Below are 19,658 nucleotides of genomic sequence, written 5' to 3'. Positions count from 1 at the left end.
TCTTCAAGTTTGACAACAGATTCTCAATTGGATTGAGATCTGGGCTTTGACTAGGCCATTTCAACACATTTAAATGTTTCCCCTTAAACCACTCGAGTGTTGCTTTAGCAGTATGCTTCGGGTCATTGACCTGCTGGAAGGTGAACCGCCGTCCCAGTCTCAAATCACAGGCAAACTGAAACAGGTTGTGCTCAAGAATATCCCTGTTTTTAGCACCATCCCATCTTTTCTTCGACTCGAAACAGTTTACAAGTCCCTGCTGCTGAAAAACATACCCACAGCATGATGCTGCCACCACCATGTTTCACTGTGGGGATGGTGTTCTTGGGGTGATGGGATGTGTTGGGTTTGCACCAGACATAGTGTTTTCCTTGGTGGCCAAAAAGTTACATTTTAGTCTCAACTAACCAGAGCACCTTCCTTCATACATTTGGGGAGTTGTCCACATGCCTTTTGGCAAACTCAAAATGTGCTTTCTTATTTTTAACACCAAGTAATGGCTTTTTTTCTGGCCATTCTTCCATAAAGCCCATCTCTATGGAGTGTACGGCTTATTGTGGTCACATGCGCAGATACACCAGTCTCTGCTGTGGAACTCTGCAGCTCCTTCAGGGTTACCTTTGGTCTCTGTGCTGCCTCTCTGATTAATGCCCTCCTTGCCTGGGCTGTGAGTTTTGGTGGCTAGCCCTCTCTTGGCAGGTTTGTTGTGGTACCATGTTCTTTCCATTTGAAGATGATAGATTTGATGGTGCTCCGTAGAATAATCAAAGATTTGGATATTTTTTTTTTTTTTTTTTTTATAACCCAAACCTGACTTGTACTTCTCAAACAACTTTGTCCCTGACTTGTTTGGAGAGCTCCTTGGTCTTCATAGTGTGATGCCTCTTGCTTAGTGGTGTTGCAGCCTCTGGGGCCTTTCAGAAAAGGTATGTTTATACTGACAGATCATGTGACGCTTAAATTGCACACAGGTGGACTTCATTTCACTAATTATGCGACATCTGAAGGTAATTGGTTGCACCAGAACTTTTGATGGGCTTCATAGCAAAGCGGATGCATACATATGCACATGACAATTTAAAAAAATGTATTTCTAAAAAAAAAAATGTATAGAAATTTTTCTCATTTCACTTCACCAACTCAGACTATTTTATCCAGATCCATCACATAAAATTCAGATAAAAAAAATAATTTAAATTACAGGTTGTAATGTAACAAAATAGGTAAAAAGCAAAGGTGGGTGAATACTTTAGAAAGGAACTGTATATATAGATGTATACATACAGAGGCGCAGCACTGAAGGCTCAGAGGAGGAAGAAACTGTACAGGCGACCACCATAGTTCACAATGTTTCAATCTTATTTGAAGATTTTCATCAGGAGATATAGATTTTATATATTAAAAATATAGTAATACTTAAAATAACATTCTGTCTAACCCACCATACTGAAGAATGGAGCTGATGGATTGAAGCTGTAGGTGTCTTTATCCTTAAGAATGAGGAGGTGTGCTGCATCTACAATCACCCTCTTCAGATTCAGCAGAGAATGGTAAAGTCTGCACAGGAAGAGAAACCATAATTACAGCGCGTGAAGATCACTTCTTATCCATTTATTGAGCAGATCAATTTCTTTTTTTTTTTTTTAAGACATACCTATATTTGAAAAAACTAAAGTTACATTTAAACTTGCCCTAATAGCATGATCGAGTAACAGTGGTTGCAATGTCAATGTCATTCTGACATCCATAAAAATGTAATAGCAAGGTACTGGAACATCTCCTTTTACATTTCAGAATGTAAAACGTCAAGTGTAGCTCAGACTAAGTCAAACAAAAATAAGATTTTAAACCTACCGGTAAATCTATTTCTCCTAGTCCGTAGAGGATGCTAGGGACTCCGTAAGGACCATGGGGGTATAGACGGGCTCCGCAGGAGACATGGGCACCTAAAAAGAACTTTTCCTATGGGTGTGCACTGGCTCCTTCCTCTATGCCCCTCCTCCAGACTCAGTTAGAGAACTGTGCCCAGAGGAGATGGACAATACAAGGCAGGATTTAAAAATCCAAGGGTAAGATTCATACCAGCCCACACCAATCATACCATGTAACCTGGAACATACATAACCAGTTAACCGTATGAACAACAACAGTGACGGTCCAAGACCGACTCCAACTGTAACATAACCCTTATGTAAGCAACAACTATATACAAGTCTTGCAGAGTTTCCGCACTGGGACGGGCGCCCAGCATCCTCTACGGACTAGACGAAATAGATTTACCGGTAGGTTTAAAATCTTATTTTCTCTTACGTCCTAGAGGATGCTGGGGACTCCGTAAGGACCATGGGGTTTATACCAAAGCTCCCAATCGGGCGGGAGAGTGCGAATGACTCTGCAGCACCGACTGAGCAAAAGCTAGGTCCTCATCAGCCAGGGTATCAAACTTGTAGAATTTAGCAAAGGTGTTTGACCCCGACCAAGTCGCCGCACGGCAAAGCTGTAATGCCGAGACGCCTCGGGCAGCCGCCCAAGAAGAGCCCACCTTCCTAGTGGAATGGGCCTTAACCGAATTTGGAACCGGCAATCCAGCCGTAGAATGAGCCTGCTGAATCGTATTACAGATCCAGCGAGCAATAGTCTGCTTCGAAGCAGGTGCGCCAATCTTATTAGCAGCATACAGGACAAACAGTGCTTCTGTTTTCCTAAGTCTAGCCGTTCTGGCTACATAAATCTTCAAAGCCCTGACTACGTCCAGGGACCTGGAATCCCCCAAGTCACTCGGAGCCACAGGCACCACGATAGGTTGGTTCAGATGGAATGAAGAAACCACCTTAGGCAAAAATTGAGGGCGTGTCCACAATTCCGCTCTATCCACATGAAAAATCAAGTAGGGGCTCTTGTGAGACAAGGCCGCCAATTCTGACACTCGCCTTGCCGATGCCAAGGCCAACAACATGACCACCTTCCAGGTAAGAAATTTCAACTCAACCTTGTTAAGTGGTTCAAACCAGTGTGATTTTAGGAACTGCAACACCACGTTCAGGTCCCACGGTGCCACTGGAGGTACATAAGGAGGCTGGATGTGCAGCACTCCCTTTACAAACGTCTGGACTTCTGGAGGAGAAGCCAATTCCTTCTGAAAGAAAATCGAAAGGGCCGAAATTTGTACCTTAGCAGAACCTAATTTCAGTCCCATATCCACTCACCTTGCTCAGGTGTCATACTTGGGTGCAACTCCAACATACCCAGCCGGACACGATTTCTACTGCTTTTCCGTTTCTAGCGGCTGTTACCACCACCGTCCCAGCAAGTTCTACAGCACACAGCACTTTATTTCCTCTCTGCTGCAAAGCTTCTGTGGGCAACGCAGGACATCTGACCGGGGACGCCCGGCACACGGACCAGCCCACCTGAGAGGTATTAACAACTGAACTTTAACTGGCGACATAAAGATAATTACCATTGGAGTCTTACTACTGCACCTTTTGTTTACTGTTTGTGCACTCCTAGCAGTGTTCATCGGCAGCTGTGGAACATGGACTTCAGCTTTTACTATAGCTGCAACACATTATAAGTCCTCCAGTTGTGCAGACACTTTGAGACAAGTTCTGTGGGTTATTTTATTGTTCATTGTTATATCGGTATCATTATATTATCACATCTCTTTTATTACATATTAAATTTTTATATTATTCATACGTTGGCTCTCTTTTCACTGCACTTCTGACATTCAGCGCAGCCGTTTTTTCTTGTTACCATATCCACTCCTGTCTGCAGGAAGTGGAGAAAACGCCCCAGATGAAAATCTTCCGTAGGCGCATTCTTGGTTTCACACCAAGACACATACTTTCGCCAGATACGGTGATAATGTTTCACCATCACCTCCTTCCTAGCCTTTATTAAAGTAGGGATGACCTCCTCCGGAATCCCCTTCTCCGCTAGGATTCGGCGTTCAACCGCCCTGCCGTCAAACGTAACCGTGGTAAGTCTTGGAATATACAGGGCCCCTGTTGCAACAGGTCCTCCCTCAGCGGGAGAGGCCAGGGATCTCCTGTGAGCATCTCTTGAAGATCTGAGTACCAGGCCCTTCGAGGCCAGTCTGGAACAACGAGTATCGTCTGTACTCTTCTTCGCCTTATGATCCTCAACACTTTTGTGATGAGAGGAAGAGGAGGAAACACGTAGACCGAGTGGAACACCCACGGCGTTACCATGGCGTCTACTGCTACTGCCTGAGGGTCCCGAGACCTGGTACAATACCTCCGAAGCTTTTTGTTGAGGCGTGACGCCACCATGTCTATTTGAGGAATTCCCCAAAGACGTGTTATGTCTGCAAAGACTTCTTGATGAAGTCCCCACTCTCCTGGATGGAGATAGTGTCTGCTGAGGAAGTCTGCTTCCCAGTTGTCCACTCCCGGAATGAAGACAGCAGACAGAGCGCTTACGTGATTTTCCGCACAGCGAAGAATCCTTGTGGCTTCCGCCATCGCGACTCTGCTTCTTGTCCCGCCTTGGCGGTTCACATGAGCCACTGCTGTGACATTGTCTGATTGAATCAGAACTGGTAGGTTTCGAAGAAGACTCTCCGCTTGTCGAAGGCCGTTGTATATGGCCCTGAGTTCCAACACATTGATGTGTAGACAGGAATCCTGGTTTGACCACAGTCCCTGAAAATTTCTTCCTTGGGTGACTGTTCCCCACCCTCGGAGGCTCGCATCCGTGGTTACCAGGATCCAGTCCTGAATTCCGAACCTGCGACCCTCCAGCAGGTGAGCACTTTGCAGCCACCATAGGAGAGACACCCTGGCCCCTGTGGACAGAGTTATTTTCCGATGTAAGTGCAGATGCGACCCGGACCATTTGTTCAGAAGGTCTCATTGAAACGTCCTCGCATGGAACCTGCCGAAGGGGATGGCCTCGTAGGCCGCCACCATTTTTCCCAGAACTCGAGTGCATTGATGAACTGACACCCTTTTCGTTTTTAGCAGGTCTCTGACCATGTTCTGGATGTCCTGGGCTTTTTCCAATGGGAGAAAAACCTTCATTTGTTCCGTATCCAGTATCATACCTAGGAACGTTAGTCGAGTTGTCGGAATCAACTGTGACTTCGGTAGATTCAGAATCCAACCGTGTTGCTGGAGCACTCTCAGAGAGAGCATTACACTGCTCAGCAATTTCTCTCTTGATCTCGCCTTTATCAGGAGATCGTCCAAGTATGGGATAATTGTGACTCCATGCTTGCGCAGGACCACCATCATTTCCGCCATTATCTTGGTGAAAATCCTTGGGGCCGTGAAAAGCCCAAACGGCAACGTCTGAAATTGGTAATGACAATCCTGTACAGCGAATCTCAGGTACTCCTGATGGGAGGGATATATGGGGACATGAAGGTACGCATCCTTTATGTCCAGTGACACCATAAACTCCCCCTCCTCCATACTGGCTATAATCGCCCTGAGCGATTCCATCTTGAATTTGAATCTTTTCATGTACAGGTTTAGGGATTTTAGATTCAAAATAGGTCTTACCGAACCGTCCGGTTTCGGGACCACAAAGAGGGTTGAGTAGTAGCCTCTTCCCTGCTGGTTCAAGGGAACCCTGATAATTACTTGCTGTAGACACAGCGTTTGAATTGCAGCTAACACTACATTCCGATCTGGTGTAGAAGCTGGTAATGATGACTTGAAAAATCGGCGCGTGGGCACCTCCTCGAATTCCAGTTTGTAACCCTGGGAAACTATTTCCAACACCCAAGGATTCAGGTCTGAGCTGACACAGGCCTCGTTGAAAAGTCGAAGACGTGCCCCCACCGGTGCGGAGTCCCGCAGGGGAGCCCCAGCGTCATGCCGAGGATTTTGTAGTAGCCGGGGAGGACTTTTGTTCCTGGGCACCGGCCGAAGCGGGTGCTCTTTTACCTCTAGCCTTACCTCTGGCAAGGAAGGAGGACCCCCGACCTCTTCTGGACTTTTGCGACCAAAAGGACTGCATCTGATACGGTGGTATTTTCTTTTGCTGTTGGGGAATAAATGGTAAAAAATTTGATTTACCTGCGGTAGCTGTGGAAACCAGGTCCGTCAGTCCATCCCCAAACAATACGTCTCCCTTATAGGGCAGGACTTCCATATGCTTTTTTGAGTCCGCATCACCCGTCCATTGGCGAGTCCATAAGGATCGTCTCGCTGAGATAGACATGGCATTGGCTCTGGAAGCCAGCAATCCAATATCCCTTTGAGCATCTCTCATAAATAAGACTGCATTTTTTACATGGGCTAGAATTAACAATACAGTATCTCTATCCATGGTACCAAATTCAGCCGTTAGATCATCTGTCCATGCTGAAATTGCGCTACATACCCATGCCGACGCAATTGTCGGTCTTAGCACAGCTCCAGTATGCGAATAAATAGACTTTAAAGTAGTCTCCTGCCTGCGATCCGCAGGATCCTTGAGGGTCGCTGTGTCTGGAGACGGTAGCGCCACTTTCTTGGACAGGCGCATTAAGGCCTTGTCCACAGTGGGAGGTGATTCCCAACGCACCCTGTCCTGTTTAGGGAAGGGGTATGCCATATCAATTCTTTTGGGGATCTGCGGTCTCTTTTCCGGAGTCTCCCAAGCCTTTTCAAAGAACTCATTTAGTTCATGAGATGTGGGAAAATTTATAATCTGTTTTCCCTTAAACATGTGTACCCTCGTGTCTGGAACAGAGGGTTTATCAGCAATATGCAACACATCCCTTATTGCCACAATCATACACTGAATGCTTTTTGTCACCTTAGGGTGCAATTTTACTTCATCATAGTCGACACTGGAATCAGAGTCCGTGTCGGTAGTAGTGTCCACAATTTGTGCCAAGTGACGTTTTTGAGACCCCGACAGGCCCTGTGAGTCGGTCCAATCCGAGGATTGACCCCCCTGATGCCTCCCCTGATTCAGCCTTATCAAGCCTCTTATGTAATGATGCCACACTTGCATTCAACATATGACACATGTCCATCCATTCCTGAGTCGGCACAACCGACGGGGACACACCACTCATTTGCTCCACCTCCTCTTTGGAGAAGCCTTCCGCCTCAGACATGTCGACACGCATGTACCGACACCCCACACACACAGGGATATACCTATAAGGGGACAAATCCCCAACCAGGCCCTTTGGAGAGACAGAGAGAGAGTATGCCAGCACACACCCAGCGCTCAAATAACACTGGAAAAACAAAATGACCAGATAGCGCTTTTTTATATACTATCCAAATTCCCACTCACTGCGTTACCAATGTGCCCCCCCTCCTCTTTTTCCAGCCTGTGAAGTGTTCAGCAGGGGCGAGACCGGGGAGCCAGCGTTCTCATGCAGCTTCTGTGGAGAAAATGGCGCTGGTTAGTGCTGAGGATCAAGCTCCGCCCCCCAACGGCGAGCTTCGGTCCCAGTGCAATTGTAATAAAATGGCGGGGGATCTGTGATTTACTGCCTCCGAAGCCTAATCATACTCTATTGTGCCCAAAATTGAGGATTATTGCTGCCCAGGGCGCCCCCCCCCCCCCCCCCCCGTGTCCTGCACCCATCAGTGCTGCCTCTGTGTGTTGTGTCTGGGAGCAATGGCGCGCAGCGGTACCTCACGAAGATCTGAAGTTTTCTGTCGCCTGAGATGTCTTCTATCTTCTCATACTCACTCGGCTTCTATCTTCCGGCATCTGTGAGGACGGCGGCGGCGCGGCTCCGGGACGAACCCCAGGTTGAGACCTGTGTTCCGACTCCCTCTGGAGCCAATGGTGTCCAGTAGAAGAAGCAGAGCCTATCAGTTAAGTTGGTCTGCTTCTCTTCCCCCTCAGTCCCACGATGCAGGGAGCCTGTTGCCAACAGGACTCCCTGAAAATAAAAAAACCTAGCAAAATTATTTTTCTACAGAAAACTCAGGAGAGCTCTCTGCAGTGTACCCTCTCTCCTCTGGGCACAGAATCTAACTGAGGTCTGGAGGAGGGGCATAGAGGGAGGAGCCAGTGCACACCCATAGGAAAAGTTCTTTTTAGGTGCCCATGTCTCCTGCGGAGCCCGTCTATACCCCATGGTCCTTACGGAGTCCCCAGCATCCTCTAGGACGTAAGAGAAAAAAGAACTGTCCATTAGGAACATATTTACAGGAAAATCTAGTACAGCAATACAGACAACTATAATTGGAGGGGGAGGGGGGCAGTTTAGGGAATTTTTTAAAATATATATTTTTTAACCAACAGGTGCGAAGATGATTGCGAGAGCGGGTACTCTTTACCTGGACCTGGGCTTGTCGGAGTGGCTCGATGTCCACAAAACCCCCTACCTCGGGCTCCAGACACGCACATAAAGCAGGGAGGACTCTGAGCAATGGCTGCTCCTGCCACAGCAGCAAGCAGTCAGTGCTCTCCCTCCTTGCACCTAGCAACCCGGACCCCCAGTGACGTCACTGGACCCGCCCCGCTACACTCATTGCATAGAGGGTGGGGGACACCGGGATCCAGGCCGTAAGTCCAGGGTAGGCTGGGAAGCTGTGACAAGGGGCAGAGAGAGGGGGGCACAAAGCAATGGGGCCTAAAGGGAGCAGTGACACCAAGATAGGGGGTGGGGGGGATGAGCAGGCCCCAGACGAACACATGCTGCTGCAGCACTGATAGCCCACACCAAAACTGTCCCAGGCTGAGGGGCACACAGATATTATATACTGCCTCCCCAGTCACACACTATCTTCCTGTCCCACCTACCTATTCCCATCACCCTCTACTTCTCCCCTACATCAACAGCCCCCCCATCACTATGTCTCCAAAGAGTCCATCCTATCGCCAAGAGATGTAATCTCTGCCCTGAATTCCGAGATTGCCTTTGAAAGTTCTTTCATAAAGGCTGTCTGTATACCTTCAAGAAGTCCCGTCATAACTGCTTGAATTTGTGGGTCAATACACGTGTCCGATGAGTTAGGGGAGGAAGGCGATGCATGGGATGACATTTGGTTCTGGATGCTTTTAGTCTTGTCCCCCCAAAAAATAACTGAAGCCTGTTGAGAATTCTTATTCCTTTGAACCATAATTCAAGTGAAGATATGAGCAGAATCAGAAAGAAACAGGCGGTTTGCAGAAACGGGGGAGGGAAGCAGGAATCCCAGCAGGTGACACAGGGTTAAGTATCAGTAGGTCAGGTCAGCCATATAACGCAACTTAAGTGCACCTCATTGGCTCATAATTGCGTCGGAAGACCCCCATCACTCTGTCACCCACTGCCTCTTCACGTGACCCTCTGTCTGCCCCTGGCATCACCCACTTCCTTCTCCTGTAACCCATTCCCTGGCACTCACTGTCACCCACTATATCTCCGTCACCCACTGCCTCACCCCTGCATCACTATCTTTTCATCGCCCTCTCTCTCGTCATCCTCTGCCTCTCCCTGTTCTCTTGCATTCCCATTGAGGTCACGCCCCGTGTGGTGAGGCCAAACCCACTTTTACAAGAGCACCTGCAAAGTAACCATCTCTTCCCCAGTCTCCTCCACATGTAAAAAAAACAAAAACATGCATTTGCTTTACATTTGTACAATGCATTTCGTACATGGCAGTACCATTAAATTGCGATTACAACCAATTTTACAAAGCTGCAGACCATGCAAGATGAACTCACTCATTATTAGTTTTGTACTCTCATTACACAAAACACTGGATAGTGGCAAGTAGCTTTGCCTTGACCTTATTTGTAAATAAGGAGTGTTATGGTAGACTTACCATGGTTAACACTCTTTCTGCCAGGTACACTGGGTTCCACAGGGAAACATCAGTAGTGTAGAGTGGATCTTGATCCAGAGGCACCAACAGGCTAAAGTTTTAAGCTGTCCCATGATGCATTGGGGCCAGTGACGTGCGGTGGGGTGAGGCAGGTGAGGCAGAGCCTTTCCTGTCATACTAACGTTTGTGCCAGAGTTTTGACTGTATAAAGTAGATGAAAGATATAAATAATTTGTTTGAAATATCTTCTTCGCATTATTTTAATAATTTTTATAGGCAAAACTCTGGAGTAAATAGTCTATGGCAGGTGAGGCAGTGCCTCACCTGTCTATCTTTTCCGCACATCTCTGATCAAATCTCAGCAAATTTCCAGGAGTTTATACTGCTGCACCTGTGTATAATGCCAAGATGTACCCTTTGGCTCATATATTGCATGTAAATCTGGCTCTGGGGCTAGCCAGTGCCACCTGAGCCATATAGGTCACCGCACGTCCCTGATTGGGGCCTCCTCTATACCCCCGCCTCCAAGCACTGATAGCTCCGTTTCGTTAATCAGTCCAATGCAGGAGCAGGCAAGTGAGAAGGCAGATGTTAGTCACATAGAACCACATTCTCACGACAAGAGAAGGGACCAGCGGCTAATGCCATACAAACCCATAGAAGCTAGGTGAATCAGGATGGGCACCCTGTGGAACCCAATGTACCTCGCAGAAAGAGTGTTAACCATGGTAAGGCTACCATAACGCTACTTTTCTGCAGCAGGGTACATTGTGTTCCACCAGGAAAGATCAGGGATATCCTAAAGCAGTTCCTCAAGGGAGGGGACGCGCCTTAGAGGATATGAGAACCTGGCGTCCAAAGGAAGCATCCTGGGAGGAGAAGGTATCAAAGGCATAGAACCTAAGAAACGTGCTCACTGAGGACCACATAGCTGCCTTGCACAATTGTTTTGCGGATGTGCACGGTGGGCCGCCCAAGAAGGTCCAACTGACAGAGTAGAATGGGCATTTATAGCAGCAGGAGCTGGAAATCCATCCTGCGCAAAAGCTTGTGCAATCATTATTCTAGTCCATCTGGCCAAGGTTTGCTTATTTGCAGGCCAGCCACGTTTGTAAAAACCAAACAGGACAAAAAGCGCGTCCTAATAGTAGCAGTCCTCTCCACATAGATACGGAGAGCCCTTACCACATCCAAAGAACGCTCTTTGGGAGACAGATCCGAAGAGATAAAGGCTGGAACCACAATCTCTTGGTTAAGGTGAAAAGATGACACCACCTTAGGCAAATAACCTGATCGAGTTCGTAGAACTGCACGGTCATGGTGGAATATCAGAAAGGGTGGACGACAGGATAAGGCGCCTAATTCTGACACCCTTCTTGCCGAGGCAATAGCCAGCAAGAACATGACCTTGGCCGCCGTGAGCCATTTAAGGTCCACCGACTCAAGAGGTTTAAATGGAGACTCTTACAGGACATTCAGGACAAGAGTCAGATCCCATGGAGCCACAGCAGGGACATAGAGAGGCTGAATCTGAATGACACACTGAGCGAAGGTATGAACGTCAGGTATAGACGCAATTTTTCACTGAAACCATACCGACAAGGCAGATATGTGAACCTTGAGGGAGGCAAGACGAAGACCTAAGTCCAGGCCTCGTTGCAGAAAAGCCAGAATTCTGGAAGTTCTGAACCTAGAGACATCATAATTCTTATCAGCACACCAGGTGAAATAAGAATTCCAAACCCTGCAATAAATCCGTGCAGAGGCCGGTTTGCGGGCTTCCAACATAGTCTGAATAACCACCTCAGATAAACCTTTGGCCCTCAGGAATGATGCTTTAAGAGCCACGCCGTCAAAGCCAGTCTAGCCAGGTCTGGGTGGAGACAAGGGCCCTGTACGAGGAGGTCTGGCCACTGAGGAAGTAGAAGGGGACGCACCGTCGACAGACCCTGCAGGTCTGAGAACCAATGCCTTCTGGGACATGCTGGAGCGACTATCAATAGCGATCCTTTTTGTTTGAACTTCCGTAGGACCCTGGGCAGAAGTGACACCGGAGGGAACACATAGGGCAGAAAAAAGTTCCATGGAACAGCCAGTGCGTCCACGAATGCTGCCTGAGGATCCCTTGTCCAAGATCCCTAGACCGGAACCTTGTGATTGTGTCAAGACGCCATCAGGTCTACATCTGGTAGGCCCCACCTGTCCACTAGGAGTTGAAAGACTTCTGGATGAAGACTCCACTCTCTGGCGTGCATGTCCTGGCAACTGATGTCCGCTTCCCAGTTTAGGACACCCGGAATGAACACTGCCAATATTGCTGGCAGATGGCGTTCCGCCTAACGAAGCATTTTTTACACTTCCATCATTGCCATACGGCAGGCATTCCCAACCACGGTCCTCAAGGCACACTAACAGTGCAGGTTTTAGTGCTATCCAGGTTTGAGCACAGTTAACTTAATTAGCACCTCCGTTATTTAGATTTAACCATCTGTGCTGCAGCCTGGATATCACTAAAACCTGCAGTGTTAGTGTGCCTTGAGGACCGTGGTTGGAAATGCCTGCCATACGGCTTCGAGTGCCGCCTTGATGGATTATGTATGCCACCGTGGTGGTGCTGTCTGACCGTACTTGAACAGGCCTGTTCTGTACCAGAGGCAGGACGAGAGAAAGCGCATTGAACACCGCACTAAACTCCAGAGTTTTTTCCAGCGACCCTGAAAAGAGTGTTGCTCTAACACCGCAGCCCATCCCCTCAGACTGGCGTCGGTTGTCAGCAGGACCCAGTCGGGGATCCAGAAGGGACGGCACCTGCTTAATTGCTGGTCCAGGAGCCACCAGGTCAGCGACAGATGAAACTCTGGTGTCAAAGTGATCATGTGAGATCTGATCCGCTGAGGTAGTCCATCCCACTTGGAAAGAAATAACCTCTGTACAGGGTGGGAATGAAATTGAGCGTACTCTACCATTTTGAATGCTGACACCATCAAGCCAAGTACTTGCACTGCTGAGAGTATCGACACTCTGGGGCGAGAAAGGAAGCATCGTATCCTGTCCTGAAGCTTCAGGACTTTCTCTGGAGACAGAAACAGCCGCTGACTGTGTGTCCAGAAGTGCCCCCAGGTGCCCCATGCTCTGAGCTGGGACCAGCGAGGACTTCTTCCAATTGATGAGACACCCGTGAGCTTGTAGGAAGGTTACCGTCAATTATAGATGACTGAGGAGGACATCGCGGGAATTAGCCAGAATCAGCAGGTCGTCCAGATACAGCAGGATTCTGACCCCCTGGTGACAGATGAGCAGTCATCACGGTCATGACCTTGGTGAAGATTTGAGGAGCAGTAGCCTGTCCAAATAGCAGAGCCTGGAATTGATAGTGGAGGTTGCCAATAGCAAAACGCAGAAACTGCTGATGCGACATGGCAACAGGTATATGCAAGGTATGAATCCTGTATATGCAGGGATGCCATATACTGTAGTCTCCGGGTCCCATAGCCAGTATAATGAAGTGCAGTGTTTCCATACAAAACTTTGACATGCTCACAAACTTGTTCAGAGATTTTAGGTTGACTATAGGCCAGAAGGACCCATTTTGTTTCGGGACTAGAAACAGGTTCAAATAAAAACCTCTGCCTCTCTGGAACGGAGGTACCGGCACAACCACCTCTGTACTCAGGAGAGAACTGACATCTGTTTGTAAAGCTTGCGCCTTTAACGGTTCCGAAGGGAGAACCATGTGGTGCAAAACTGGCAAGGGGGACATCTCTTGAAAGAAACCGCGTACCCGTGAGAGACAACTTCCAACACCAACGCATCTGAAGTGGTCTTTAACCAGACCTGGGTGAACTGTAGAAGTCAGACCCCCACCCTAGGGTCCCCCACTCTACACCCCCAATGTTTCCCTGTGGAACACAATGTACCCTGCTGCAGAAATACTTCTATTACGCTTTATGTGGCAATGTAGGGATTTAAAACTTAAACTGAACACATCAAGACTGATTCTACTATGCAGCTTGAACACAGGGAACAGGGAGGAATAGGATTCTTGTTCATTTTGGCATAATAGGCCTCTGTAACTAGATGATAAATGAGCAACCTGAGCTACAACTGAGTCAACCCCTTGGGCAATATGCACATAGGGCTTGTTCCTGCTACTGGAAGATCAGGGCACAAAAGCACACAATATGGAATTTTGCAACATGCCAAATAAACTATACTATTATTGAAGTATTACTCTGTTGTAAGTACCACACATGGTTATCTCGGGACAATCTCATAAAACCTGCATGTGTGTCCGTGAGGTTAAGCTACTAAATTTACATTCATAAACACAAATTATTTTATATATAACATCCATTGGTCTGTTTGTCCGTCCGATTATGCATTTTGACACCCCAGTTGGATCCTGGCCAGGGTTTAGGGGTGGTTAGGGTCCCAGTTGGACCTCCCATGTGTGTACGCTGGGCAGACAGTTGACCCAGGGAGCATGTTCTGAGCCTTCGACATCATTTAATTAGGTCATTACAATTACCTTTAATTCTAATAAATATTGAAAACTATTCTATGGATTATATTTTTCCTACATTACCTAATTTTTGGTGATAATTAAATTCTATTCCATATTATGAAATTGGTAATGGTATATTTATTTGTATATAAAATAAGCTACAATAGGTCCCACAAAGTATTGTTCAACTGTGAAACATTCATTGAAAACAGTTATTCATCTACTGCATACAAACTTTTCGGTATGTAAATCAATTATTTAGGTTTTTAATTAATGTTTATATATCTCATACCATCCAATGTTTACTTATTTGTATATCAGCCCCATTTCTACTCCTGAAGATCAGTTCAAGGAACGAAACACAGAGTTTTGATGCCATATCCATAAGCCATCTGTAAGTCCCCGCCATTTAGCTTAAGGGTGTTGGTGGGAAATATCTATATCACTCCTTGAATGATGATGGTTATTCAAACACCTTTTTAAATGTAACGTAAGCTGTTTTAGATCTATATTATATTTGAATATCTTTTATAAAGAATACAATTATGATATCTAAGAAAGGGCCATTATGCCATTTTTGTGGGGTTTTTTTTGGTTAGAGGGTATATTTGCAGAACTTTCCACTGATCCTATTGGACTACATTGGTGGCTTAGGATAGATGAAGAAAACATGTTAACATTAATTTTGGGACAAAACCAAGTAAAGCCAATCCAATCTCCAATATGAACTTATTGATTTCATTCACTGGGTGGAATTCAAATGTTTGAAAAGTCGGTTGGGTGTGTGTTTTTTCCTGTCTATTAGGAAGAAACAGACTCCCAACTGACTTTTCAAACATTTGAATCTTCCTCCCTGTGTCCTAAAATTATGGGTCCAACCACATCATTTTAGAATGCCATCTGACTCTTTATTGTGTAAGTTGTCTGTCTGGTTGTTCCCACTAACAAGTGTTCCACTGTGAGGTGCTGTCTTTTCTGACTGGAAATGAATGCAAATATATATACGTTATGGTAAGGACTTACCATTGATAACGTGATTTCTCTTATGTCCACAAGTATCCACAGGATAACATTGGGATATGTTGGAGCGACAGCGGAATTGGCACCAAACGGTCACAAGCTTTCTGGCCTCCAAGGATGCATCGGGGCTTCTCCATATAATCCCGCCAACAGACTCAGTCAAATCAGTTCTTTCCACAGCAATTTCGGCAGGAGCATCAGGTAGAAACTTATTCAGGCGATAACACACATGCACGCCCTTCCATGCAACAGGGAAGAGGTTTAGTGATTGTCAAGGTCCTCAAATCAGGTGCGTCAGGGTGGGACCCCCGTGGATCCCTGTGGACATAAGAGAAATCACGTTATCAACGGTAAGTTCTTACCATAACGTATATTTCTCTGGCTGGGTCCACAGGTTATCCACAGGATAACATTGGGATTCCCAAAGCCAGTTTAGTTGTGGGGACGCTCCTGATTAGACAGGAGAATCTTTCGCCCGAATTCAGCATCATGAGAGGCAAAAGCACCCATGGCATAATGTCTAATGAAAGTGTTAACATAAGACCCTGTGGCTGCCTTACCAATCTGTTCTGCTGAAGCACCATGTTGTGCAGCCCATGAAGGACCTACCTTACGTGTAGAGTGTGCAGAGACATTAGCCTGAGTAGGGAAGTGAGCACGAGAATAAGATGCTGAAATTACCATTCGGAGCCATCTTGCCAGCGTCTGTTTACTAGCAGGCCATCCTCTTCTGTGAAATCCGTAGAGGATGAAGAGAGAATCTGTTTTCCTGATGGCACTAGTATGATCTATGAAGATTCTTAACGCCCGGACCACGTCCAGCGATGCTTCTCCCGCAGAAAGTCCCGATACCTGATAAAGCTGGGACTACAATCTCCTCGTTAAGGTGAAACTTTAAAACCACCTTCGGAAGATAACCAGATCTAGTTCTAAGAACTACCTTATCTGGAAAAAATATTAGAGACTTACACTATAGTGCTCCTAAACCTGACACTCTTCTAGCTGGCGCCATTGCCAGTAGAAAGAGCACTTTAGCCGTTAACCATTTAAGATCTGCTCTCTTAAGTGGTTCAAACGGAGGTCCCTGAAGGATTTTAAGAACTAGATTCAAATCCCAGGGAGCTGCAGGAAAAACAAACGGAGGTTGAATATGTACAACTCCCTGAAAGAAAGTACCCACATCCTGTTAATCAGTCATTTTCTGAAACCACACACTTAATGCTGATACTTGAACTCTCAAGGAAGCTACTTCCAACCCTTCTCCAATCCTGCTTGAAGATAATCCAAAATCCTGGATACTTTAAAAGATCTTGGATTCAAACTTCTTTCACTATACTAATGAATAAATACGAGCTTAAGAAGGCTTTCTTGCTCTAAGCATAGTTTGAATTACTTGTTTATGAAAATCCTCTAGCTTCTAGGATAGAGGTTTCAACAGCCACGCCGTCAAAGACAGACGATCCAGATGGCTGTGATAACAAGGACCCTGCATTAACAGATCTGGACGTTGAGGGAGCAGTATCGGTGCTTCCACTGACATCCTTAGTAGATCTATGTACCAATGCCTTCTGGGCCAAGCTGGAGCTATTAGAATTATGACTCCTTTTGCTTGCTTTATTTTTCTCACTACCCTGGGTAACAGGGATATTGGAGTAAACAGATATGCCAGATGAAATTTCCAATTTACTGACAGTGCGTCTACAAGGATTGCTCCTGGATCCTTTGTTCTTGATCCGTACATTGGAACCTTGTTGTTTAGACGTGACGCCGTGAGATCTATCTCTGGCAGACCCCATCTTTTTACTAGAGTCTGAAACACTTCTGGGTGTAATGCCCATTCGGTTTCCTGAATGGAGTGTCGCCTGAGAAAATCTGCTTCCCAGTTCAGTACTCCTGGAACAAACACTGCTGACAATGCTGGATGATGGAGCTCTGCCCACTTTACTATGTGAGTCACTTCCTCCATCAATCTTTTGCTGTGAGTTCCTCCCTGATGATTGAGGTACGCTACCGCTGTTGCATTGTCTGAGCGGATCTGGACTGGTCTTCCTTGCAGACTGTCCTTTGCCTGAACTAGAGCCATATATATGGCCCTTATTTCTAACAGATTTATTGGCAGATGACTTTCCCATATGGTCCATATTCCCTGGAACCAAAGGCTTTCGAGCACCGCTCCCCAGCCCTGAAGACTGGCATCTGTTGTCAGGACTTGCCATTCTTTTATCCAAAAGGGTCTCCCCTTGTTTAAATGGTCTGTCTGTAGCCACCACGCTAGAGACCTTTTTACATTTACCGGAAACTTTATCATCTGCTTTTTTTATTGTCTGATGATTTCCATTCCATTTGGTCAGAATAAGGTGCTGTAGAGGTCTGGAGTGGAATTGTGCATAATCCACCATGTCGAAGGTTGACACCATCAGACCCAACAGTCGCATTGCTGCATGGACTGACATTGTCTGAGTGTGCAACGACTCCTGAGTCATGACCTGCACCTTGGTTATCTTTTTCTCTGGCAAGAAAATTCTCTGTAGACCTGAGTCCAATATAGCCCCCAAATGAACCATCCGTTGTGACGGATTCAGAGACGACTTTTCCCAGTTTATGAGCCACCCGTGTCTTTGTAGACCAACTACTGTCTGTTGAAGATGGCTCAAAAGTAATTCCTGCAAATGTGCTAGGATTAACAGGTCGTCGAGGTATGGAAATATTCTTATCCCCTGCTTGCGGAGATAAGCTGCCATACCCCCATAATTTTGGTAAACACCCTGGGTGCTGTTGCTTGCCCGAAGGGCAAAGTTTGGAACTGAAAATGTTGCTGGAGGATAGCAAACCTGAGGTAACATTGATGCGACCGTGCTATGGGCACATGTAGGTAAGCATCCTGTATATTTAGAAATACCATGTAATCTCCCGGTTCCATGGCCAAAACTATGGAGCGTAACGTCTCCATGTGGAACCCTGGAACCCAAATGTATTTGTTTTATATTCTGAGATTGAGGATTGGTTGGAACGACCCATTTGGTTTCTGAATCAAGAAAAGATTGGAGAAAAAATCCTGTCCCCGTTGTGTTGGGGTACTGTGACAATTACACCAGACTGAAGCAATTTCTGAGCTGCTTCTTTCAAGGCCCTGGCTTTCGATTCTATTCGAGACGGGCTGGTGCAAAAAAACTTCTGAGGAGGCTGCCTCCTGAAGGGGAAACCATAACCGAGAGATACCACCTTCTGCACCCAAGCATCTGTCGTCGACTGCTGCCATATGTGCGCAAATTGAAGTTGGCCCCCAACCCTGGAATCCTCCAGGCGGAGGCCCGTACCCTCAGACTGATGGCTTCTGTTCTGGCTTGGAAGCGGGCCTTCTACTAGCCCATTGCTTCCTACCCCTGGCTGATTTATTGAACTTGGGTTGTTTAGACTCCTCTTTCACTTTTGCTTTGCCTTGCCATTGAAATGGCCGAAATTTTGAACCCCTAGTCTTAGGGTTATAACTAGCCGGAAATCTGACTTTTTTGGATTCAGCTTCCAATTCTAGAATATCTGTCGTTTTCCAAACAAAATATCACCAGTGAAAGGCAACGCTTCAAAAGCTTTCTTGGATTCTGCATCCGCTTTCCAAGTGCGTAGCAAAACTGCTCTATGAGCGGCTACTGTCAATGCAGATGCTTTAGAAGCAATCGTACCCATATCAATTGCTGCTTCATCAAATATTGCGAAGCTTGTCTTTATACGGCCTAGATAAGACTTTTACTCCCTTGTAGGAGGGGAGAGGCCATTCTCTAGTTCCTCCCCCATTCTACCATTGCCCTTGCCATCCAGGCTAAAGCCATAGCATGCATTGTCACTGCCCCCGAGAGAGAAAATATATATATATATTTTTTAAAGAAACTATCTACTCTTCTGTGACATCATTTAGTGAAGTAGACGGCAACGGTAAAATAGATTTACGCACAAGTCGAACAACATGTGCATCTACTCTAGGAGGAACTTCTCTTTTTGAACAGTCCGCAGCTGGAAAGGGATAGTAAGAATCCCTAAAACAGTTAACAAAGCTGCTCCAGGCCAGGCTTGAACTCACAACCTTTAGCATTGCTCAACAGATACTGTCTTATAAAGTACCACGCACTGCCATTGCATCACTGGAGCACTGTTTACATACAGGTGCCTTAGATTTTGACACTGCTTTGACTGATTCTTCCAGAGACAAAATAGCCTTCATGCATCAATAAGGTCAGCTATATCTGATCATCATATGGGGTATTTGAATTCATCTTGTTTAGTCTGTAACATGGATGTATCTACCCTGGTTTTAATAGCCTGGCTATTTGTAAAAGCTGCTGAAACCATAAGGAGGGTACTGCATGTATGGGTTAATAGTGTACCTATTCCCGGGGGTGGAA

At 46.3% G+C, this 19,658-nt stretch overlaps 1 protein-coding gene across 1 annotated transcript in view; it reads right to left on the bottom strand.

Moving 5' to 3' along the window:
* MAN2A1 (mannosidase alpha class 2A member 1) overlaps positions 1-19,658 on the bottom strand; it is a 309,002-nt gene that overhangs the window by 80,357 nt on the left and 208,987 nt on the right. The window contains exon 11 of the mRNA XM_063964104.1: positions 1,443-1,557. Coding sequence (XP_063820174.1) covers positions 1,443-1,557 — 115 coding nt within the window. The remainder of the gene's footprint in view (positions 1-1,442; positions 1,558-19,658) is intronic.

This window comes from Pseudophryne corroboree, chromosome 1 (genome assembly GCF_028390025.1).
Source record: "Pseudophryne corroboree isolate aPseCor3 chromosome 1, aPseCor3.hap2, whole genome shotgun sequence".
NCBI classification, from domain to species: Eukaryota; Metazoa; Chordata; class Amphibia; order Anura; family Myobatrachidae; genus Pseudophryne; species Pseudophryne corroboree.
The sequence above is the reverse complement of the archived record's forward strand: the minus strand, read 5'-3'. Positions and strand labels throughout refer to the sequence as shown.